This window comes from Phasianus colchicus, chromosome 25 (assembly GCF_987193195.1).
Source record: "Phasianus colchicus chromosome 25, bPhaCol1.hap1.1, whole genome shotgun sequence".
Taxonomy (NCBI): domain Eukaryota; kingdom Metazoa; phylum Chordata; class Aves; order Galliformes; family Phasianidae; genus Phasianus; species Phasianus colchicus.
Window position 1 is genome coordinate 2637980 of NC_143460.1, and position 23325 is coordinate 2661304.

At 51.3% G+C, this 23325-nt stretch overlaps 3 protein-coding genes and 1 long non-coding RNA gene across 9 annotated transcripts; 2 read left to right on the forward strand and 2 right to left on the reverse strand.

Annotated features, from left to right (window-relative positions):
- The first annotated feature begins 127 nt into the window (after nucleotides 1-127).
- On the forward strand, nucleotides 128-5668 carry RHOC (ras homolog family member C). Of its 2 annotated transcripts, none has more exons than XM_031605704.2 (5): nucleotides 128-281; nucleotides 3902-4059; nucleotides 4275-4395; nucleotides 4733-4863; nucleotides 5052-5668. In XM_031605704.2, exons 2-5 carry the CDS (start codon nucleotides 3904-3906, stop codon nucleotides 5223-5225), a joined length of 582 nt encoding a protein of 193 aa, XP_031461564.1. In that variant the 5' UTR covers nucleotides 128-281; nucleotides 3902-3903; the 3' UTR covers nucleotides 5226-5668. The 2 variants fall into 2 exon arrangements, with proteins under 2 accessions (XP_031461564.1, XP_031461565.1); XM_031605705.2 differs by lacking the exon at nucleotides 128-281 and adding an exon at nucleotides 641-794.
- Nucleotides 5669-5756: 88 nt separating this feature from the next.
- MOV10 (Mov10 RNA helicase) lies at nucleotides 5757-11655 on the reverse strand. The gene is made up of 22 exons (XM_031605700.2): nucleotides 11450-11655; nucleotides 10613-10709; nucleotides 10379-10506; nucleotides 10060-10298; nucleotides 9743-9983; nucleotides 9462-9584; nucleotides 9198-9351; nucleotides 8970-9124; nucleotides 8723-8899; nucleotides 8496-8643; nucleotides 8260-8421; nucleotides 8080-8183; nucleotides 7817-7914; nucleotides 7617-7736; nucleotides 7439-7541; nucleotides 7157-7280; nucleotides 6890-7081; nucleotides 6727-6801; nucleotides 6523-6648; nucleotides 6335-6423; nucleotides 6149-6264; nucleotides 5757-6076 (listed from the first exon to the last, which is right to left on the reverse strand). Exons 1-21 carry the CDS (start codon nucleotides 11581-11583, stop codon nucleotides 6156-6158), a joined length of 2898 nt encoding a protein of 965 aa, XP_031461560.2. The 5' UTR covers nucleotides 11584-11655; the 3' UTR covers nucleotides 5757-6076; nucleotides 6149-6155.
- A 13-nt stretch (nucleotides 11656-11668) lies between these two features.
- LOC116236885 (uncharacterized) lies at nucleotides 11669-21752 on the forward strand. Of its 4 annotated transcripts, none has more exons than XR_016459887.1 (5): nucleotides 11669-12040; nucleotides 12469-12579; nucleotides 16606-16733; nucleotides 19015-19161; nucleotides 20823-21752. It is a non-coding gene; the product is annotated as an uncharacterized LOC116236885 (long non-coding RNA). The 4 variants fall into 4 exon arrangements; XR_016459886.1 differs by lacking the exon at nucleotides 12469-12579 and adding an exon at nucleotides 15588-15664; XR_004168638.2 differs by lacking the exon at nucleotides 12469-12579.
- On the reverse strand, nucleotides 13843-23312 carry CAPZA1 (capping actin protein of muscle Z-line subunit alpha 1). 2 transcript variants are annotated; one of them, XM_031605703.2, is made up of 10 exons: nucleotides 23208-23311; nucleotides 19378-19441; nucleotides 19090-19141; nucleotides 18249-18312; nucleotides 17610-17816; nucleotides 17129-17208; nucleotides 16620-16698; nucleotides 16044-16115; nucleotides 15369-15431; nucleotides 13843-14857 (listed from the first exon to the last, which is right to left on the reverse strand). In XM_031605703.2, the coding sequence occupies exons 1-10, from the start codon at nucleotides 23244-23246 to the stop codon at nucleotides 14717-14719; spliced, it is 861 nt and encodes a 286-aa protein (XP_031461563.1). In that variant the 5' UTR covers nucleotides 23247-23311; the 3' UTR covers nucleotides 13843-14716. The 2 variants fall into 2 exon arrangements, with proteins under 2 accessions (XP_031461563.1, XP_089980770.1); XM_090124644.1 differs by lacking the exon at nucleotides 15369-15431 and having other exon boundaries at nucleotides 23208-23312.
- Nucleotides 23313-23325: the final 13 nt, after the last annotated feature.

A 23325-nucleotide genomic window follows, 5' to 3' on the forward strand; every position in this document is an offset into this window, starting at 1 on the left:
TCCGAAATCTTAAAATAGAAACGACTCACAGGGCACGGCCCGGGTTCCGACAGAGCTCTGTTGCCAGGGCGGGGCAGGAGCGGGGCTGGCAGCGGAGCCCCCGTCGGGGCACGGCCCGGCCCGGCTCGGTTCGGCACAGCTCCGCCCTTCCGAGGGCGGCCCCACAACGGGGCGGTGCCGTCCGATCCGCGCTGCGGAGTTGGGGTTGGAGCCGGCACCGGGACCGGGAAAGGGAGCCGTGCCGTGCCGTGCCGTGCCGTGCCGTGCCGTGCCGGAGGGAGGTACGGGCTGTGCTCGGGATGCGGGCGCTGCGGGGAGCTCAGCGGTGCGGGGATCGCTGGTGGGGGCGGGCGGGGCCGGGGATGCGGGGTTAGCGGTGGGACCGAGCGCATAGCGGTGCGCCTTGGGGCGGTGTTGAGTGCGGTACCGCGTGCGGTACCGGCCGGGCCGGGTCCTGGGAGCGAAGGGGGATTTGGAGCCATCCCGAATGGAGCCGCCCCGGCACAGTAGCGCTGTATTTTTTTCGGGAAAAAAAAAAAAGGACAAAAGTTTGCTTTGCTTAGCACTGAGCTCATTTGTAAACATTTATACAAGAGGGGCAGGCGGCGGAGTAGAAACAATTGTGCAATGTCTCAGAGCAGAGAAGCATTCCAGAACCATGACCAACTCCGGCGCTCCAGCACCAAATCGGGCAGCGGCCGCCCGATCCCCCCCGGCACCACGAGGCCGTCTGCGCTCCGTTTTCCTCCTTCCCAGTGCCGTTCCGTGAATCTTTGCTCCTCTCTTCCTTCCAGGTAGCATGGTTATAGCTGCGTGCGATTTTACGTGCCTTAAATTGACTAATGACAGCTTCAGCTTTTCCTGGAAAACGTTTTATAGGTGGATATTGGGATATACCAGTGGATATTGGGAGTGCTTAACCCGGTTTCTTGGTAACTTGGTGTGTGTGCCAGGATGGGGATGTGATGGACATGGGAAATCTGAAATGTGTTTGCAAATAGCAATCAGCTGTGAGGCACTGCACAAACACAGCCACCTGCCTGGGCTGGGAGTGTCATCTGAGGCATTCAGGAGATACTGGTGCTGCTGCTGTTGGGGAAGGTGCTTCTGTGGGATGTAAGATAAGAAAGTGGTGGATGCCCTTTGGGGGAGGAGGTGAGGGCAGCACGGGGCTCCTGAGGCTGCAGCAGGCTGAGTTTTCAGTGTGTCCAAGTGAAATACAGCACTTGAGGAGCCTTGCTGGTTTGGTGACTGTGTACAAAATGTTGGCTTCTCTTCTTTAGCCCCGTGATGCGTAAAAGGGGGAGGTTGTGGCTGTAGTCCCAAAGCCAGAGCTGGGAGTTTCAGTTTAAAAGGTTTTGTGCACATGTGATGTTTTTGCTTCCTTGGATGTCATCCTGAAACAGAAGACATTTAAATGGGTTACAGTAAGACTCCAAGCTCAGGTCAGGGTTGGTATCATGTGTTGGTTTCATAGTATCTGCCCAGAGAGCACCGACCCTGCAGGCTGTGCAGTGCTGGGTTTGCTGGGCAGCAATCCCACATGTTTTCCCACAAAGTGCTCAGAGCTCAAGCCCAGTTTGGGTTTTAACATTCTTCTGCTCCAGATCCCTTTCTTTGCTTTGCTTGTGGATGTTTTTGTGGGATTTGGCAATGAAAACTGCCTGCTCTGCCCCTTGTCTGCAGGGCAGCCCTGCGCTGCTGCTGTGCTGGAGCCTGGCGTAACACAGTGTGTCTGATCAGACCTTAGGAGCAGCTCCAAACTTTTGCAAACAGGACCCCAGAGCCCGAGCTTCATTGCTGCTGTGCTGTGCTGTGGTGTCACTCCTCCCTCCCAGCTGTTTTTGGAATCTTGTTCTGCTTCTGTATGAGACTCCCTCCATTACTGAGCCTTGCCAGAAAGTCATCCCATGCCGTGGGACTTTCTGCTGGAGTCGTGATGGCTGCAGTGTACCTCTGTCACTGTCCCCAAATCATTTCCCCATAACTCTGGGCTCAGCTGCAGCCCTGAAGCACTCCAGGGATGCTCCGTGCCCACCCTGGGCTTGTGCTTCCCGTGCTGCACCTCCCCCAGAGCCTGTCCTGATGTGCCTCTGCCTGGCGTGCGTCGGGGTGCGGCTGCAGCCTTTTGAACACACAAAGCCATGTTTAGAAGTGGAGACTGCTGTCCTTGGCTGCACTGGTTGGGAAGTGATGGTTTTGTTCCCCGCTGGGGTTTCGTGCTCTTCAGGTGCTGCAGGCTTTCTTAGGTCTCCTCTGTGTCACAGGTTGTGCTGCCTGAGCACCTGGGGGAGTGAAACCCAGCTAACTGCATGGTGATGTTCTAACCTTGAACCTGGTTTGTGTTGCGATTAGCCCAGCTCCTTCCAAACAGAAGTAAATCCAAACAGTCCAAGTGCTCAGGACGCTTGTTTGTTAAACACTGAGGTTCAGCAGAGGCTGCAGACACAGCAGTGAGGGACAGACGGAGACGGCTGCTGTCCTTGGAGATCTGTTCCCCCCACCCCGCATGGCTGCACAGTGCTGTGGGGTCAGGGCTGGGTCTGGTGGGGTTTGGGAATGGGATCTCAGGATGAGAGGCCAGTGGGAAGGTTTCTGTTTCTGTTGCAATCCCTTCTTCAAAGTGGTGACATCTTTCTGTGCTGTTTCCCGAGGTTCAGAAACAGAAACTGGGTGAAAGATATATCCTACCAGGAATTCCCCATTTCCTGCTAGGCAGGAATTTCAGTTTTTGAGGCACGGAGCTCAGCAGAGGCTCGCCTTGAAGCAGCTGTACCAGAGACCTTGCTGTGTTAGTGGGGATGACCTTAGAACAGCTGCTTGGTGCCATGCTAGGTGCCCACAGGGAGGGGGCAGCTCGAGGGGCGCCGTGGCTGCACTGCTCCCTGCCTCCTCCCGTGCTGCTCACTGGAGGCTGGCTGTGTGTTAGCAATGGGCTATTTCTGGGCTGCTGGGTGAGTAATGGAATGAATTGTGCTGAGATTTTGGGCGGGGACAGGGCCTCTGCCCTGTGAGTCACCGCAGCCTTGGGTAGGGCTCGGGTGCTGGTGACCCCTCCATGGGTCAGGATGGATGCAGCCCCACGGATCTGGGGCTCCACCAGTGGTTTGCAGTGAGTTACAGCCTCCTCTGCACAGAGCAGTGTGCTTGCATGGGGACTGAAGCACAAGCTGTCATCACGTGCCTTGCCTGGGGTTTCTGCATGGATGGGGAACCGATGGGATCATCTGTGGGGCTGACGAAATGGGTCAGGCTCTGCATTGAGGTTTCTAAGGAGCTGCAGATGCCAAAGAACTGTTGGACCCCAGTGTGATCCCACCCAGCTGCCTTCCTCCCTCGGACCCCAGGGTAGGCAGTGCTGGGCCATTCCCAGTATTCCCAGACTGTGGTGGGATGCGAGGTGTGGTTTGACTTGCAGCAATGTGTCTGTTGTGCAAGGGGCAGAATGCAGCCCGTTTGGCCCTGGCTGTGCTCACTGAGCAGTGCCTGGCAGCAGTCCTGGTGCAGCTGCAGCAGTGGCACGGGCTCCTTGGGACAGGGCTGGGATGGGGCCAGCCCCAGCACCGGGTGCCAGGCGCAGGTTGGGGTTGCTCACAAGTGTGGTGTGTTGCTGCCACTGAGCTGATTACAGAGGAGCTAACGAGTGCAACCCAGGGTGCAGTTTCTGCCCAAAGAATGCATAATCTGAACATAAAACCCAAAGGAGGGTGTGTGGCTGAGGTTGCTGTGTGTTCTGTGGTGATAGCAGAGAGAGGAAACCCTGCAGGGTCTGGTGGGCAGGGCTGGGTGCTCTGCAGCATTACAGGTGACAGATGCCTGTCAGGTGGAGGAGTCGGTGGCATTGCACAGGGTCCCTGCGAGCAGCCTGCAGCCCCACTCACCCTCATTCTCGTTCCTGCAGTGATGGCAGCCATCAGGAAGAAGCTGGTGATTGTGGGGGATGGTGCCTGCGGGAAGACGTGCCTGCTGATCGTCTTTAGCAAGGACCAGTTCCCTGAGGTCTATGTGCCAACCGTGTTTGAGAACTACATCGCCGACATCGAGGTGGATGGGAAGCAGGTAAGGACCCCGCACTGTGCAGGTGGTGATGGGATGCTGCAGTCGAGAGTGAGCCCTGCAGCACCGCTGATTTTGGGTTACCCTAACCATGCCTCAGTTTGCAAAGGACTCTCCTCTCCTCTTCCTCACTGCAGCTGAGGAAGACCAAGTATTTCTCCTGGCCCCACGAGCTGCCTGTAGGGTCTGTGAGGTGCTGAGTGTCGATCTGCCCACAGGTGGAGCTGGCGCTGTGGGACACGGCTGGGCAGGAAGATTACGACCGGCTGCGGCCCCTCTCATACCCGGACACGGATGTCATCCTCATGTGCTTTTCTATCGACAGCCCAGACAGCCTCGGTAGGGAGCAGGGGGTGCATCATGGGGTCCTGCTGGCTGAGACCCTGCTGGCATACTCGGTTCTGGGAAGTCCCTGTGCCACTTTGGGGGTGTTATGGCTCCCTGCTCCACTCTCAGCTTTTTGCACACTCCAGGAAGATGCTGGGAGCTGGTGCGTGGTGGGAAAGGCTGTTATGCCCAGCTGGGTGGCCCTGGGGCTCTGTGGGGCATTTCCATGTTCCCCTGCACAGTGCAGGGCTGCAGCTCGTCGTGCCCTCCTCCTGCCCTGCACGGAGCAGCAGCACTGCTGTGTGTCCCAATGCCCCATAGCTCAACAGCTGCACTCTGCTCCTCGCAGAGAACATCCCCGAGAAGTGGACTCCAGAGGTGAAGCACTTCTGCCCCAACGTGCCCATCATCCTGGTGGGGAACAAGAAGGATCTGCGCAATGATGAGCACACACGGCGGGAACTGGCAAAGATGAAGCAGGTGGGGACATGCTGGGGTTGGGTGTGCGCTCAGTGGAGTGCCACTGCTGGGATCCCCTCACTGTGGGCTATTTTGCTGGGACTTCCTTCTTGCAGCCTTGATCTGGGCATGGGGGGATGACCTGCAAGCAGCTGCTGTGCTTTTTGCTTTTGGCGGTATTCCCAACCCTCCTTTTTAATGCTGCCCAGGAGCCTGTGAAGCCAGAGGAGGGGAGAGACATGGCCAACCGGATCAACGCCTTTGGCTACCTCGAGTGCTCGGCCAAGACCAAGGAGGGCGTGCGGGAGGTCTTTGAGATGGCCACACGTGCAGGCCTGCAGGTCCGCAAGAACAAGAAGCGCCGGGGCTGCCCGCTGCTGTGAGCAGGAAGGGCTCTGCTCCATGCCTGTCCCCGACCCTCTGCCCCAGAGCTGTCCCCAGGCACTGGGGCATCCCTGTGCCACGCTGTGGGGCGATGCCTTCATTCCCCATCGCCCTCTATGGGCTGTGTGGTCTCTCTGCCTTGAGCAGGGCTGGCAGAAGCGGGGGCTGCTGGCTGTTCCCCGCAGTGTGCTGGCCCCACAACTGCCCTCTTGGCCTTTTATGGACCCACCAGGGCTGTGCTCAGCCCTGTCCTGCAGAGCCATGCTCTGAGGAGTGCCAGCAGTGCCCTGCACCCTGGGACTGCCCTGGGGCAGTGCCTTGCCCCCACATCCAGCGTTAGAATGACGGTGCCTTCTTCGAGTCCAGGTTCCTCATAGACTCTTAGCACCAGTATGTTCAGCTGAGTAACTGGGAGAATAAATGCTAACTGGTATTTGAATAATTGTAATGCTGCATGTGTGGCATCCCTTTGGCTGCCCCTGCAGACCCTCACCCCCCACCCAGGACTCAACACAAAGCGTTTTTTTCTGAACGTTTATTCCAAGGGCACAAAGGTAGGTGTGCTGCACGTGGCTCAGCATGCGGGCTGGGGCCAGCAGTCACAATTGGTTTTCCACAGTTGTATCAAAAAAATTGCTTAAGATTTAAAAAAAAATATATAAGACGGTGGTGGTCCCGGGGCTCAGCCCCACGGTCTGGGTTGGGCTCTCAGCCGCAGCTGCAGCCCTCTACGGGACAGCCGGTGGGTTCCATCCAGCTCACAGCCCGGCTCCAGGGGGCAGAGCAGGAGGCGGCTGCGGGATGGGGCCGGGTCGGGGATGCCGGAGCTCCGCGGGGCTGTGCTGGGCTCCTGCGGGGACAGCAGAGGGCTCGGGAGCAGCACAGAGAGAGCAGCTCCTGCCCGTGCTGAGCCGTGCGTTACCTGGCCGTTAATTGCCGAGGTGCAGGGAGTCGAGGTGGTTGGCAAGGCTGTCCTCCTCGGGGGGCTCCTCGTCGTATCCTCTGTAGGCTCCTTCATCCCGGCAGTATCTGAGGAACCTGGGGACGCAGTGGGGTGTGGGCAGTGGGTGTGGGGCTGCGGGGGGGCCCGGGGAATCTGCAGGCTCACCTGTGCCAGTGTGGGTCCTTGCTGAGCACGGCTGGGTTACCCACCACGATCAGCAGCGCCTTTGCCCGGGTGAGTGCCACGTTGAGCCTCTGAGCAAAGGAGCAGAGTTGGGGTTTCCCTTGTATTCACCTCCTGGCTGTGGGGTACCTGTGCCCATAGCAGCTCTGCCAGAGGGCTGGGGGCCATACCTTGGGGTTCTTGAGGAAGCCAAGGCGGAAGGTCTGGTCCAGCTGCAGGTATTCACTGCAGCTGCGCACGGTGGAGATGAGGATGACGCGGCGCTCCTGACCCTGGAACTCCTCCACAGATCCCACCTGGGGTGTGGGAGTTGTTCTGGTGAGAGGGGCTGGGGCTCCATCACCTCCCTCAGTGATGTGTGGGGCCCTGGGTACCTTCAGCTGCTCAATCTTTGGCAGTGCCTTCAGCATGGGGTCCTTAGAGGTGATGGCCAGGCGGATCTTCTCCACCTGGGGAAGACAAGGGATGTGCTGCAGCGGAGCTGCTGGGGAGGCTGAGCCACCCCAACTCCCCCATCCTGCTTCCCTCAGCCTGCACCTGCTTCCTGTAGGGAGAGATGATGCCGATCTCCTTGGGTGAGATGGTGGGGCAGCCGCGCCGGCCCTGACTCTGCAGCAGCTTCTGCAGGTACTGAACCACCACCTCAATCTCGGCCGTGTTGAAGAAGGAGGGGCTCTTGGCCTCCCGCTCGTCCTCCCCACACACCCCATGGAAAATGATGGGGAAGCCCTGGGGCAAAGAATTGGGATCAGCTCAGCTGCAGTGCAGGGTCTCCTCCCACCCCTCTCCCCGGTGCCCCCCTACTCTTCTGGGGAGCTCCTCCCAGGTGCAGTAGAAGTTGCGCACGTCAAGCTCGCTGCCCTCATACGCCTTCAGCTCACTGTCATAGAAGAGCTCGTTGGGCACCTTGAGGATGGCCTCGTGGGACCTGGAGGAGGCATGACAGTGTGCAGGAGAGGCCTGATGCTCTCCTTGGGCACCAGGCACCCGGGGCTGCAGGTCTGCCCCATCCCCAGGGCCATGGCACCCATCAGGAGTGGGATGACACCAGGTGCCCTGCACTGAGCTGCGTAGCCCTGTCCCTACCTGTAGTTCCAGAGCAGCTTGGTGACGAACTGCGGGTTGTAGCCCTCATCTGACTTGGCATACAGTGCATTGTGCAGCATCAGGCGCTCCAGCAGTGAGGTGCCTGCATGCAGTCAGACCCATGGTTCCCGCGATGTTATTCAGGCATTGTGCCACCCCCAGCCCTGCCCTCACTCACCCAAGCCATGCTGTGCAGCCAGTGGTGACCTCAGGACAGGGCCCAGCTGCTGGGGATCCCCTGCCAGCACCAGCTGTCCCCCATTGGGGTTGGTGTTCGGGTCCATGGCGGTCAGCAGCCCTGGGCAGAGGGAGCTCAGCAGGGAGCAGGGAGTGCTGGGCAGCAATGCTGACCCAGGGAGGCAGCCAGGGGCCACTCACCAGCGATTGCCACAACGCTCTCTGGCTCTACTGCTTGGCCACACTCATCAATGAAGACGTGGGAGAAATATCCTGGGAGAAAGTTGGCTGACACCAACCTGAAGAGAGGTGGAGTGAGGTGGCATGAGCAGCTCTGCCTGCACAACCTTCCCTCGTCATCACCCTCCTCATGTGCTCCCTACATCCCCTCTTATTGCATTCCATTGAGGCTGTCCCTGCAGCCAGGCACAAGGCAACCCCAGGGGCCATGGGGATGCCCTGACCTTCCTGCTGTCACCAGTGTGGTGATGAGGATCCGGTAGGGCTGCAGCAGCTCCTTGCTGGGATACACGTAGCGCTTCTCACTGTCGTCCCAATTGCAGCAGGGCTGGAGCAGAACATTAGGTGGGAGCCCTTCTCCTCAGGGTTGTTCTGCAGGGGTGGGGAGGGGGGCACAGACCTACCCTGACGTCTACAGGCACCTCCTTGTAGTTGGCAGAGCTGGCCATGATCCTGTAGATGTAACGGGGCGGGATGTTGGTGAGGAGGCGCTGGCACAGCAGGTCAGCAGCACTGTTGGATGGGGCACAGGCCAGGATCCGGGCACCCTCGCAGCATGACCACACCTGAGGGGAGGGAAGGCTGAGCCCCATGGGCTGGGCAGCGATGCCCTGTGCTGGCCCTGAGCCCCACTACCCACCTGCTTGATGGCCTCCACCAGAGTGACAGTTTTGCCTGTTCCAGGAGGTCCAAAGATGAGGTACGGTGCAGGTCGGGACATCCCGGTGACGATGTGCTTCACAGCCTGGCACTGCTCCTCGTTCGCCTCCAGCTTGCGGTCGAACCACCTGCAGATGCAGAGGATGAGCTGAGCACCCCCCACTCGATTCCACCCGATGCACAGAGCTGCTATTCACCCCGACTCACCGGGGCTGGAAGGTGCCCTTGAAGAGCGAGCGCTGACAGGAGGCTGAGGGGAAGAGCACGCTGTCCAGGCCCCTCTGCATGGCCATGGCGGCGGCGCGATGCTGCACCTGCAGCGGCAGGCGGCTGAAGGTGAAGGTCACGTCGAACTTCAGATCGTTCACAAACTTCTTCATGAGCCTGGAAGGAGTGGGGTGAGAGGGGATGCTGCCCCATAGCCGCCCCCAGCCCAGGGGAAGGGCTCACTCACTTGGGGGAGAAGCCAAGCTGGACCTTCTCCAGCTCCACGCCGTGCACGTAGCCCTTGTACAGGACGCGTGGGGAGCTGTCCCGCTCGCTGCTCAGGCTGGCAAAGAGGTGGTCGCCCCGCAGCACCGACGGGCGATTCTCAGCCACACCAGGCACCTGCAGTGAGGTGTCACATCGGCTCCTCGGAGCTGCCCCCACCCCACTGTGCCCCACAGCAGTCCTCACTCACGTTGAGGAGCAGCAGCGTGCCGTTCTGCACCATGGGCACCTCCTGCAGGTCGTAGCGGCGGATGTCCACCTCCAGCTGGATCTCCTCCAGGTGCAGCAGCAGCTGAAACTTCTGCTTGTAGTTCTCAGGCTGCAACGGAGCCTCCAGCAGTGACCTGGAGATGTGAGGCTAGATGTCACCATGCCCAGCACAGTCCTTGGGACATGGGGCAGCAATGGGGTGTGCATGGTGCAAGGAGGCATTCCCCTCCCTATCAGCACTCACTTCATCTTCATCCAGCTGGAGTCAGGGTTGGTCTTGGGCCCGAGCATGATGGTCTCCTTGAGGCTCTTGGGGTACGGGTAGGTGCCCAGGGGGATCTCCTTCTCCAGCTCATTCTTCAGGGAGCTGGGTGGGGGAACAGCGATGCTGCAGGGGTTGTGTCCCAAAGCCCGCTGCCACTGACCCCCCCAAGATGAAGCAGCCATACAGCCAGCACAAGTCCCTTTAGCAGAGCCATGCCCAGGGCTCTCCACATAGGACAGCAGTGGGTGATGGCCCTGTACCTGGCAGGGGGCACTCCGTCCTCGGTGATGACAGTGATGGGGCGCTGCAGACTGGCTTGGTAGGGCCTGTAGGGCGCCGAGGGTCCCAGCTCCCTGGCCAGCTGGCTCTGAGCAACGGCAGCAATGGAGCGCCCGATGCTGAAGGGCCCATCCAGCTCCTTGCTGAACTCAAACACCACCACGGCACGGAAGAACCCATTTTGTCTGGTCTGACAGCGTACCTGGATGGGGTACGCACCGCCTGCAAGAGGGGAGGGGGGAGAGCTGGGTCTGCATCCTGCATCCCTGAGGCAGCAGGGAGTGGGGCCAGGCAGTACCTGGGTGCAGCAGCAGCGCCTGGCCTTGTGTCACCCCTTGCTCATCCAGGAAGGAGAGCTCCCGCACGCAGTAGAGGGGACGGCAGCGGTGCAGCGTCACGGCTTCAGCGCCGTGGTTCTGCACCTGCACAGTGAATGTCTTCGTCTCGCCGAGAGCCACAGGGAAGCGGATCTGCCCATTTGCCTGGTCGTACTCTGAGATGATCTCTACCCCATGCTTCCCACGGATGAACTCGGCCCTGCAGGAAAGGGGCACTGAGGTCTCCCCAGCTGTAGTGGGGGGTACCAGGAGCTCCTGTGCAGGATTTGGGAGTATTACCACTTCTTGGCACGGCTCTGTGGCACCGGTGGTCCGGAGCTGGGCTGCTGGCCTGCAGTGGGTGCAGACACCTCAACGTCTGTCCTGGGCCTGCGGTACTGATCTGCCACCACAACCCGCCTCCTCTCCTGCCGGGAGCAGCCAGCATCAGTGTGGGCACAGCCCCTCAGTGTGTGTCGGGGTCTTGTTGGGAGCTGGAACCCCACCAGAGCCCCAGCTCAGGGCCTCCATTACCTTCTTGAAGCGCACGGTCTGCCCGTGTACCTGCGCCCGCTGGGATGCTCTCAGGGCATACAGGATGGAGGAGAAACTGGGCGTTCTCGTGTCAGTCCTACATATAGAGATGATCTGGGTGTGGAGGAGAATGCTGGGCAGGGGTAAAGCAGGGCCCCTTACACCAGCCATTCCCTCTACTTTAGGGAAGGGAAAAGGACGGGGGCTTTCTTGCTCCACTCAGACCTTACAGCCCTGCAGGCTGTTCCAGCACTGTTGTGCTGTGCCACGGCCTCTCCAGCTGTGCCCTGCCAGCTCTGCAATCCTGCCCCTGCCAGCACTTGGGTGGTAGGGTGGAGGCTGCACAGAGGTGCACAGTGCCCTGCACCCAAAGGCTGACCCTGTGCAGATGGGGCCCACCTCCTTCTGTGCTGGGGCACGTCCCGTGGTGGATGAACTCTGCCTTTGCCAATGATTAACAGCGGTGACGCCGCACAGGGGCCAGCGTGACCAGTGTCAGCAGGGTGAGGTGGGGAGCGGGTGGACAATGATGCCCAAGGCTGCACCCAGTCTCCTGCCGGGGGTCTCTGCAGCCAGGAATGCCCCCGTGAAGTGGGTGGCACAGAGCGCACAGAGCAACGTCTGAAGAAGTCGCTGTGCCCTCCGTGCTGCAGGAGTCAAGCTGCCCAGCAGCACCGCTTTATATTCCCCAGGAGCAGGGCCCTGAGCATGGAGTTCCACGGGTCCGGGCGTCTCCTCGGAAGCGCTCAGCCCTCATCCCATCCCAGCGGGTGACAGAGGAGAGCCCCGAGGGCCACCGCTGCCCGGCACCCGGCTCCGCAGCGATGCAGTTCTCACCTGGCCCGGAACTCCTGGCTGTAGATGTCCCGCAGCACGTCCCTCCGGCTTTCCTGCTCCCGGTCCGTATCCCGTAAGAACTGCACGAACTGATCCCCGTAACGCCTCGCCTCCGCCACGCTGAACCGCGGCATGGCTGTGCCGAGCAGCGCCGTGCCGAGCCGGTCTGCCTCCGCGAGAGAAACGAAAGCGAAAGGGGCCGAACGCCCCACGGAACCGCCCGCCCGGGGATGGGGCCGCCCCTACCGCGCTCCGCCGCCCCCCGAGCGCCACCAGCCCCCAGCCCAAAGCCCGCATCCGGTAGGGGGGTCAGGGCCGGGCAGTGGAGCTGCGGGGGGCCGGGCTCAGTCCTGTGCTGTCAAGGCTCCACGAGGAGCACCCAGGTGTGCTGTAGGCAGTGATGAGGGGTGTGGGTTCACAGCTCGCACTGCTGCTCCATAAGTAGGGCGGCGACAGCGCTGGGTGTTTGTCTCTACTGCTAGTTTTCTAGGCTTTGATTCTACAGCCTGCCTAGGAGGGATGGGGGATTCTCAACTTGCTCCTGTGAAGCAGCTTGAGGCCCTGGGACTGCCTGCAGCACGAGGAGCTGGGGTAAGGCTGCTGTCAGTGCAGCTGGGTGACTCCTGGCTATGCTTTGGGGTCCTGGGCAGGTTGTGGGAGGGCTCTGAGGCTTGGAAAATGCAGATGTTGCTCTTGGAAAAAGTCGTTTCTGAGCATTTTTGTCATGTTCTACTTCTAGGATGTTGGGAATTTAAAGTCTGATGTTGTAAATAAGTAGGAAAACTGTCAGCTTCACTAGCTTAGTCAAGCTGCGTTGCCCCCTTGCTGTGAGTGGCTGGGCTCGGTGTTTGGTGGCTGCACACCAATGTACCAGTTTCAAGCTGGCCTCAGTTTCATCTGAAACCTCTGGCTGGGAACAGCTGACAGCTTTTCAGATAGAGCAGCTTTCAGGATGTGTCATCACCAGCACTTCAGTGCCTCAGCTGCAGTGTTATGCTGAATCTTGTTTCCTTTCTAAGGAGCTGGGCAAAGGGTAAGGATAGGTGAGTGCTGCAGAGGAAGCTGATGGAGCAAGAAGGTGAGGAGGTCAGCGAGGGAGTGAACTGGCCCTAAAAGAAGGTTCTCTGAAGGTAAAACACTCTGTCCTCTCAATCGTTAAGCTAGGACAAGCAGTGAACTACTTGCAAAGTAACCCAGGGCAGGAAGAGACTGGCCTTGAGGCTGAGGCTGTGCTGGTAGATAAAAGTTCTGTTGTGTGCAGCGTTATCTCCGGCCTCTGTTTCAGCTTCACATTCTTGAAATTGCTGCAGTGCCTGTCTGGATAGGCCCACAGCCACAGCATCTCCTCTGCACTGTGCTTCACCTCCTCCAGCAGCACAGGCAGGAAACCTTTCTGCAAACACTGCCAGCAGAAGGTATGGTCTGTCCTTCAGCAGCACTGAGCACAGCTGTGTGCAAACAGGGCAGAGCACAAACACTGCTAGCATTAAGGCAGTCTTGCTTTGTCTAATGTGCCTGACCTAGGATTTATGTTGATTTAGAAAGTCCCCTCCAAAGGAGCTACTCTGGGCATGGTATGCATGTATCCAGTGCTGTTACACAAGCTGAGCAGGAGGTTAGGAGATGTTGCAACAATACTGGTGATTAGCAGAAACCCCCTAATCTGTTGTTTTACCATGGTGAAGTGCTTTGTTAAAATGTGGTGCTTTTTTTCTTTGAACCTGACAGACTTCAACTCCAGTTCCCTGGTCCCCATGTCGGGGTGGGAGGGCTGGTGGATGTTTGCAAGCAGTAACAGGGCAGCTTTCAGTTTGTCATCTGCAGTTCTGTTTGCAGTCATCAGGAAAGAACAGACATGAATGGCTTTAAAACAGACTGGTGTATTTCTACTAGACTATACAGAGGGTGCCTGTACTACGAACGGTCAGTTTCAACAGCAAATACAAATATATTTTATTTTGACAAAATATCTCACAAAGGGTACATGATATTACTGTGCAAAACCTGAATTGCAATGCACAGGCAGTCCTGTCCTGTCCCTATCTTCTCGAGCTCTTTGTGTAATTAAAAAAATAGGAAGACACTAGCCAGTTTAAAAAACAGAACCTGCAAAAAAAGGCCCATTGATAACCAAGTGTAAACAAGGCAAAGTGGGTGAACCAAAGGGGTTTTATGTTGTGATGAAACTAGTTGCAAGTTTTGACTGAGGAGAAAGCATGCACGTCTCTTCACTATCCCAGGCAGAGAAACTGATAGGACTGCTATTCTTGATTTTTTACAGAAGGACAAATTAACATGGAGCAAGCAGTTAAGAGCAATGAAGATATTAATTCCAGAATTCCCCTTAGGTATGACAAGAAACTGGCCACAAGAGAGACAAAATGGAAAAGCTGTTCCTCCCACTTTGGTTCAAGTTTATTTATTTTGTATGCTATCCATCCATACACCTGTGATACAAATTTTATGAACCTGCCACAAAGCATTAAAGCACAACATACCTATTTTGCAGACATTTGCATTTTTAATCTAATCCAGTCTCCACAGATCAGCAGCGATCCAGCTCGGAGTTCCATAAAAATGCAGATGTCTGATAACTGTACATACGTAAGGGAGAGCAAAAACCTTCACTTCTAAGGGAACATGGCTCAAATCTTCAGATTGGAGGAAAAAAAAGTCCCTGGAAGAGCTAGCTGTGTAGGAATTTCTGTAATGGTTATTGTAAACTCATTATGTATAGTAAAATCCAAGCCTACAGGCTTTTGCTTTGTGGAGGTCTGTAGTAAGGATGCTTGGGAGCACTTACTGTGTCTTGCATTATTACAACTTGCAGCATAGTGCCTTGAGCTGTTGGCAGATTTGACAAACTTACTGGAGTACCTGGAGTGCTGTATACAGGTGAAGGAAATGCCCTGCACCCTCAGATGTATTTATAATAGGGCTTTTGCAGCTAGGCAGTTTTCCAACCAGTACAATTAGTGATTGAAAACAGCGATACTTCTGAACCATGAATGTGGTTTAATTAAAATGACCTATCAGTATATGCAATCACAAGAGGAAGCTTACGTGGCAGGAAACACAAAACACAAAGACAATGCTATTTGTTCCACAGTTCTCTCTGAGGCTAGAAAACCTGTCAACTTTGAAAGCCCTAGAAATATGCTGCACTGGTTTAGAAACCATCTACTTGGCATAGGACCACATTTGTTTTTTGTTTTTGTTTTTTTTTTTTTTGCACACAAACATTTCATACAGCTCCTTATTTCCGTATTAAGCATTCTGCATTTCTTTGCCAATCTTGTAGCTGAGGATTTTGTTCCAGTCAATCTTGGTGCGGGTGACGGGCAGCTGCCGGCGTAAGGCTTTGAAAGTGGTGTCTGACATAGTCTGGTAGTTCTCACTGATTGCTGTCTGCAATAGCAAGGAGATTCAGTTAGAGCAGTGCTAAGATGCTCTGAAAAAGCACGACTGTTAAAGCCCTGAAGCCTTTTTCTATGAGAGGAATGCACGCTACAACCAAATCAATAATGCAGTTACAAGGCTGTGTGTAAGTAAATGGTTTCTACTGAACCCTCACATACATAGCAGTGTCCACTTTAGGTGCCTCACTGACTTATCTGCATCAAGTCTCCTTCTAGCATGGCTGGGACAATATAAAAAGCTCTCACACAGAGGAAAACATTTACACCCACCCACTCCCTTTCCATGCTTGTTCCAGGCATCATTTGTAACCCTTTAAAATTACTATACAGCAAACTTAATAATTACACATAACTTTACAATTAGATTCTGGCAACTAATGCCCTTTTCTAACTAATTCTTAAAGTCAGTGCTAGATTAAGTCAGGAGCACAATTTGAGGTCAATTTTCATAAATGAAGATTGATATGATTCCAACATGATTAACAACCACTGATTTTTACCTGGTACTCATTTTCTGCATTTTCTATTATCTTAATAAATTCCTTAGCTGTCTGAACATCGCTCTGCAAAGAGGGGAAAAAAAAAAAACAACAATTTTCATGTTTAAAAATAACATTTTTAATGGATGTCTTCTCAAATGAGAGGCTGAGTACAGACACAGTGGATAACATGAGATGAAAGCTGCTGGTATTTGTAGTGGTTTCTTCTGCTCACTACAGATATCTCAGTGGAGTTCAAGATACCAGGTTGAGCTTGTGCTTCAAACTGAAACAGGACTCACCCTTGTGAGCAAAAGGCAAGTAAACCTTAATGGTATAAACTAGGGATTTTGACTACTGCTCCCCCTAGTGTGCTGCAGGGCTACTTATTTTTCCCTGAGAATACTGACTTGGTTTCCATAGCCTGTATATAGAAAGGTGTACTCTGTGCTCTTTAAATGACACTCTTAAGGTAAGCTGTCCAATGGAGACTGTACTTTCTAATACTGTCTTATTTTAAACAATTAAGAGTCTGTGTATTTCATACAACCAAGAAAAAAACCCTAAGGGTGACTACTCAGTGTAGTTTTAAATTAAAACTCAGTGGAATGTAGTCATACAAGCATATCCCTCATGAGACGTTTAAGAAATAAAATAGCTGCTTTATCTTTGAAAAAAGTGTTTTGGCATACTTACTGAAACCTGTACAGAGTCCTGGATATCTTTGTGACTAACCAGCTGAACGTTACCATCTTCATAATAATGAACCTAAACAAAGACAAAACACAGGTTATCATTAATACTCATTTTATAATCCCTAGAGCCCCCAAATGCTACCAGAATGGCACAACAGCTTTGTTGTGCCAGTCTTCTCTGCTTACGTGGAGACTAAAAGCAGGATGGATTTTCTAAAAGGTTTCATTCTTTGTCAAGACTGTTCAAGATTATGTTAATGCAGTAAACGCCTAGAGTTGAAATAAGAGCAATTACATATATATAAGTATATAGAATCAGAATAGGCTTTAGCCTGATAAAGTCAAACACTTGGAGGCATATAGGATGATACTATACAATAAATCACAGGCCAGGCTGTAGACAATGTCCAAAAATATGAAGCTTTAAGAATTAATTTCTTGAATTGTATAGAATTGTATAGCTTAGTAATATCTTGACTCCAGAAGGACACTTGCTGAGTTTCAGCATCTCATTTTGAGCAAATGCAATAGTGTATGACAAGCAGTTTTTCCTGTTATTGCAGACAATGCAGCTCACCTGGATCTTGAGCACTGCAGCCACCTGAGCTGTTGGTGGTGTGATGGTAAACTTCCATTCTGATCTCCAGCGACCATTCCTAAAAACAGATGAAGCATGAAAACTGTATTTGCAGTAAGTGCTAAGAAAAAAAAAAAAAAAAGCTAAATTAATGTGAACAACTAGGTCCTGCTGCTCTGACATTGTTACTGAAGTGCTTTATATGCCAATGAACTCAATTTCTGAAGCATAGTTCCAACACCATGCATCTGTTACAGGCTGGCTCCAATATACTTATGCTCTGGGATATGTAAGGGGGTATCTATTTAGCCCTGCTAGCTGCTTTTTCTCTGGGTAAGTCATTGAGCTATGACTTAGGGAAGCATCAGGGGCTGGCAAGGAAAAATAGACTAAAGAACGAGAAACAGAACCCCTTGAGAAGCCAAAGGCATCTTAACTTTCAAGGCAAGTAGAGGAAGGGTTTATTTGAAGTGTAGTAAAGGAAGAAAATACTGTGTAAGTAGTCTTACCAGAAATTTTTGGGCTGGAACTGATGGCTCTCAATACAAGCAATAATTGTCTGCTGTCCATCTATAGATTTACCATAAACCTGTATTCAGGAAAAAAAGAGTTAAATCAGCACAAGTGCTGAGGAAAACCACTTGCAACTTCAGTGCTGTGGAGGCTTCCTATTGTGGAATCTCACTGGGAATGTGTACCACTAGTTAAGTTGTCCAGCACTTCCACCTGTAGTTATGTGCAAATAATGCCTCCTATTCTTTAATTGCAGGTGTTAAAGTACTTGGCAGTCATGAATATGAACAATAGTCTAATAAATCTTTACCACTATGTGCATACCAAAATTATTTACACCCTTCTTGAATTTATTCCAAAATCAGCCAAAACACCAGTGAAGACAAAACTCAAAAAGCACTGCCCAGCACAGAATCCACTCAAAGTACTGAATGACACAGAGCAAAGATTTTCCATCAAACAAGGTGAATACTCAACAGTGCAGAAGCCATTGGGGTAATGATCTTTCACATAAGCTCTCAGTGCACTGTCACAGGCATCTCTCCATTGTTTTAAAGCTGATTCTGTGTCCTCAGGCTGGGGGTCGCTAGCTTCCTTCCTTAAGTGATCAAACTTGAAAGAGATTTTGTTTCTTGGGTCTAAAAATCTGCCATTGCCCAGATCACCGTGTTCTGTGATTAAGACCTGAAAAATAAGAAACAGTAATCAAAATGCTCTTATGCTGCTATAAATGTGAGACCACAGGAAAAAATAACACTAAGAATTCACTCCTATCAGTAGGAACTGTGAGCATGCAGTAAAGTGTTTAAATAATCTTTAAATAAACAGCAATCTTTAATCATTCATACTTGAACTGGAATTCCAATGACTTCAGTGTGGAGCTTTACCTAACAATGAATTAGTCACCAGGTAGTAACAGACAATGCTCTAAGAAGATCTCACCTCTGCCTCTTATACAAGAACAACAATTTGGTAATGCAAGGATGGTGTGGGGAAAGAAGGAAAGATGATAACTTGCAGGTAGGAAGAAGATCATAAAGATCCTGATAAAACAAAATACTTACTGCTTCCGTGCAGGGCAGTAACACAAACCTTGAGTGTAAAGTTTTTCCTTACCTGATCATCATACCCTTCTATCTTCACCGGAGTGAACTGATCCATGTTGTACTGTGCAAATGCACTGTTAAGAATTAAGAGCATGGAATTTAGCTGTACATACACATTTATATTCTCTTAGTAATAAGTACATGGTGTGACTCATACTACAGGGAAAATTGCCACTTGCAAATAATCCACACATTGATAGCTGTAATAATCTGGGTCTAAAGCCAGGCTTATTTAATGATCATTAAAGTACAGAGTTCAAAAGTAGAACAGAAGGCAGCCTGAGGGAAAATGAGCAAGCTGATGCAAAACAGGCAGCAAGGTAAACAAATATGAGTAGACTAATGTTTATAACAATTTTCTTCTGTCAAGACCTGCTGACAGATGTGTCACACAGACCTAAATAAAACATCAGAAGCCCTGTATGCATAACATGTAGGCACCTTCTGATGAGACTGCACAAGTAAACAAGATGCTCTGACAGCATTTTTTGAAGGCAGCTTTTTTTTTTTTTAAGCATTGGCTGAGGACTACTCAGAATTTCAGGCTTCACTTGCTCACCAAATCACATTTCAACAAGATCAGCCATTCTTGCTGCTGCAGAATTACCCTTTTTGGCAGACTGCCTTCCTGTCAGTTATATAGGGCCTCTACATCACAAATTCCAATTTAAGCCTTTTAAAAAGAACCAGCCATGCCTTTCATTATATATTTCAGTGGGGGATAAGGAACTACAGCAGACTGCTCTCAATAGAACAAATGGCTTCCTTTGTTCCAGCATGATGGGTGTAAGTCAAACTACCACCACAGAGAGGCATACTCTTTTTGGTATGCTTGAAACATGAATACTTACTGTGCTGCTCCTTCCCTGAGAAGATTGTCGTTGTTAAGCAATAACCGGACATCTGGAGAAGGGAGTGTTCAAGTAAGTTATTGGTTTTTTGATCAAATGTTTCTCTAATTTTCAACTGTACAAACATAAACCTTGTTGATTAAATCATTTTATTAAGGGTAAGTAGTCACAGAATGGCAGCATGCTTTTCCCCACTTCTGCTTGACCTTAAAGCAATGTATCACGACACAGTCTCTCATAGTGAATGAGATGTGAATAAAATGCTACTGATGGCTTTTCTTTACTTACCATTGAATACTTCATTAAATTCTCCAGGAGGGGCATGAGTGATGAATTTTGCAGCTATACGCACCTGTTAAGACAAAAACCACTTACTGAATTCATACATACTGCAACCTACTCCAAAGCAATTAAACAAAAACACTAAATATCAGATTCAGGGAGAAACCCAGGTGTGTGTTTTCAAAGTGGAAACCATCAGTCTCATAAGACTAGGTATTTTTTTCAGATGCTCAGCAAGAAGAGCCAACTCCACATGGGTAACTAAAAAAAATGGGAACTGTTCAACCTTCACAGTACTGTTTAACTCTCTGTAAGAGTTGCAATATTGTATGCAAATGTGTATCTGTGTATCCATTACACAAACATTTAGCTTTTCATCCATGCAGCATGATGACCTGTGCAGGAACACTGAGTGTATGTACTCAAAGTCTTAGACCCTAAACCTATCTGGAAACAGTGTAGGAAACCTGTTTAACCTCACCCTGACTTATGGATTTGTTGCTGACTTTGTCAGGAGCTGAATAGGGCTTCGTTACAGGACGTCCTGGTTTCTTGTTATCGATGTCATGCTATGCTTTCAAGAGTTATTGTCTCTTTGAAGTCTGTAGTTAACAAAAAGAACTGGAACTACTCCATGCAGTGTACCAGCTTTTCTGGCACATGTTTTCTCAAGGATTACTTGCCACCCTGCTCTGGCATGTTACTCCTTCCCTTATCCTGCAGCAGTCTTTTACTGCAAACTGCAGCACAGTCCAGCCATGAGCTGTCACTGTAGGGAAAGAATTAAGGCATCTGGAACTGTGATACAATAAATAAGAGAAAAGGCCAACTGGAAGGAAAATACCCAAATATCTGTAAACTGAGGCTGTAAAAACAAAAGCAGTTCCCTTCTGAAAAATAAAATTGCACTGTAACCAAAAATCCCATATACAAGTCTGGGATTATTTTGGAGTATTCACCTATTTCAACTGAATTACTGACACAGCTGGAAAAACACTCTGCTTCTCTCCTGTCTGCCATGTTTTAAATAAAGTTGTTTGTATCAATTGTCTCATAATGATTAAAAGCAAGCCATGAAAGAAAACACACACCTTTCCAAACAAAGGGTAAATTGCCTTATTCCAACAGTATCAAGTAACAACTCTGCATTAATTGGGCGGAGCTTCAGATAAAAATAGATTGCTTTCCAAATTAGAGTCTATTTTGAAAAAATGTGCATTCTTCATGCATGAAATAATTATGCAGTATGAGTGGAAAACTTAGACTGAAGTTTGTTGACTTAAGTTGGTAACTTGTATAGTTCATATTAGTAAAAATGTAAAACCATTTTCTCATCATTTCCTGCTTTTAAAGAAGGCTGATAAGTATGTCAGGATTGTAGTAATGTCGTTCTTATTGTGTGAAACTTTTCACTGTCCAAAGAACTGTAATTAGGATGTACTGCTTCACAGTCTTGTTAAGACTTCGCTGTTGGAAGCTCGGATGGTGACGAAGATAACCCAGCAGTAATTAAGAGGGATGCTTCTGTTTTGTATCCTCTGTGGATTTCTCTGACAGACAGCCCTGAAGGGCTGAAACACTCTGGAAATTATACCATGTGCTTTTCTAAGAAAGTGCAAGTGTTAGCATCAGTACAGCTGTATCAGACTGCACCAAAGCATTTGCAGATACAGTACTTGGAGCTCATGTACCACTTCATGCCAAGATTCATTTCAGTGGGAGGACTGCACTAGAATGTGCACTGCAAATTAATTCTCCAGATGAACAGATTACTTTTTACAAGGTGCTCAACATATGGAAAAAAACCCTCTAAAAGCCATAAAAATTACTCTGCGTACACAATGCTGTGGCTGCAGAACTGTGCTCTGTATGGTAGAAAGGGAGCATGGTTATAGGAGGTGGACTTCTAGGTCTATAGTTTCTGATAAAACATATGGGGGGGGGGGAAATAAATATTGCAGGAGGGATTTTTAGTCTTCCACATTCCTCTGCCTTGGAAGGATGTGTAAAATTCAATCAACACAGGAAGGATGTATAAAATTAAGTCAACACAGAAAGGACTTCATTTCCATTATGTGTCCTCACAAAACCAGACACAAAGCAAGCCCTGCCACAGAAAACCACTCACTGTTTTAAAGCAGCCCTTGCATTGATTCTGTTGAAGAGCAATAAAATAAAAAGCATTTAAATCAAACCATTGAAATCAGGAGCGGAGTGCAAGAAGTAGACAATAGAGAACTTAATCCTAAATGCCAAGCATTTGAATCACTATTACTTGTCGTTTTTAGGTCTGGTTTGTTTCGGAGCAGTGTCAGCACAGTGGCAGGAAGTTCTTTTGCAGAAGCATGAAAATAAGGCTTTCTGCAAGCTGCCCCACTTCCTGCCCATCGCTGCCATTTCAGGTAGCTCTGCAGCAAGCTAACTACACTGACTTCCTTTTTCCAAAATGGGGAGAGCTGCTGATAGAGAAGCTGCCCAGCTCTTTGGTAAAGCTGGCAAAACAGCAGCAGAATAGAAGTTAGAAAACACATTGCAGCAGGCCTGGTTCCCAAGCCCTGGCTTTCCTCAAGTGAGGCTTATAAGGATGGGAGGTGTGAGGGAATAAATGAATTTTACCATTTGTTTGATTGTTGGTTTCTTTGTTTATTAAATGGATGCTGTAATAAAGCTCTGCTGCATGTTTCTTAGAATTCATTACCATCTTCTACCAGTGCTAGGCATGGAGCTACTTAGACTGATTCAAACCTGCTTGTGCTGGGACACAAAGTTGAACAAGGGTTCCTGTTTCAAGTGAAATCCTATCTGCCTGGACAAATGAAACGCTGGGGCACATGCAGTGCAGGATGCATCCTTCTGAAAGTGCTGTGAAGGAACTGCAGACTTCAGGGAATGCAGTGGAAAAAGAGCCCAGCTGACTCTAAATCCTGATTCTCGCTCCCAGACTGAGAGATAAGTTCAGTTATAGCCTAAAACAGGGATCTGGTTCTACTTTCCAGCTCTGTTCATGACCTGCGAGGTTACCAAAGGCAATTCACTTCACTTCCTTTGCTCTCAAACTTGCTAAAGCTTTGTTCTTCATTTTCATTTCAAACGCAATGCTTTCTGTTGCAGCAGCCAAGCAGGTCACAGATTTGATACAGCACTGGAGAGATTTCAGTTCCACACCAATTCTGCTCTGAAATATTCGTTTTGATGCTGCTGTGATCTAAAACCACATCGATCAGAAGGCCCTGCCAGCCTCCTTCACCATGCAGCCACTGTCAATAAGCACGAGCAGGCAGCTGGAGAGGAAAATAAAACTGTGTGCTCACAGAATCCCTGAGGATCTACGAATGTTGACATCCCAAAGCAATAAGCAAAGCAAAAAAAAACCCAAAAAACCCACATGCAATAGTTTTACGATGCAAGGAAGAGTAGCTGTGGGTGCTGTTTTTAGCTGTGGGTGCTGTTTTTAGCTGTGCTGTGTGGGAAAGAAATGGCCATAGGCTGCCAGCTTTTCCTTTGTAGCAACTCAGCGCTGTTTTTAAGACAGCAATTTTTCCACATCCCCGCGTCAAAGGAACGATCTATTCTTTCTCCACTTTTCAATACGAGCCTTTCTCTCCACGCCCCGTCCCCTCAGCTCCTCGCTCCGCACCGAAGCGATGCGGGCGGGCGGAGAGCTGGGGCTGCGCGCGTGGGAACGGAACGGGGCTGCGAACTGAATGGGCCCGAGGAAAGGGAGGAGCCACGGGCAGCTCTTGCCCGCTGTAGGGCTCCCGGCGCCCCGCAGCGCTAGGCTGGGCCGGTCCGTGAGGCAGCAGGGGGCCCGCGGGGCGGGGGCGGCCGCTCCCTACCTTCTCCTCGTCCGACACCCGGTCCTCGAAGTCGGCCATTTTGGCAGCTCTGGGCCCGGCCCGGCCCCGCGCGGAGCATGCCGGGAGTCCCGCACTGGGCGCCGTAGCCGGGGCTGGA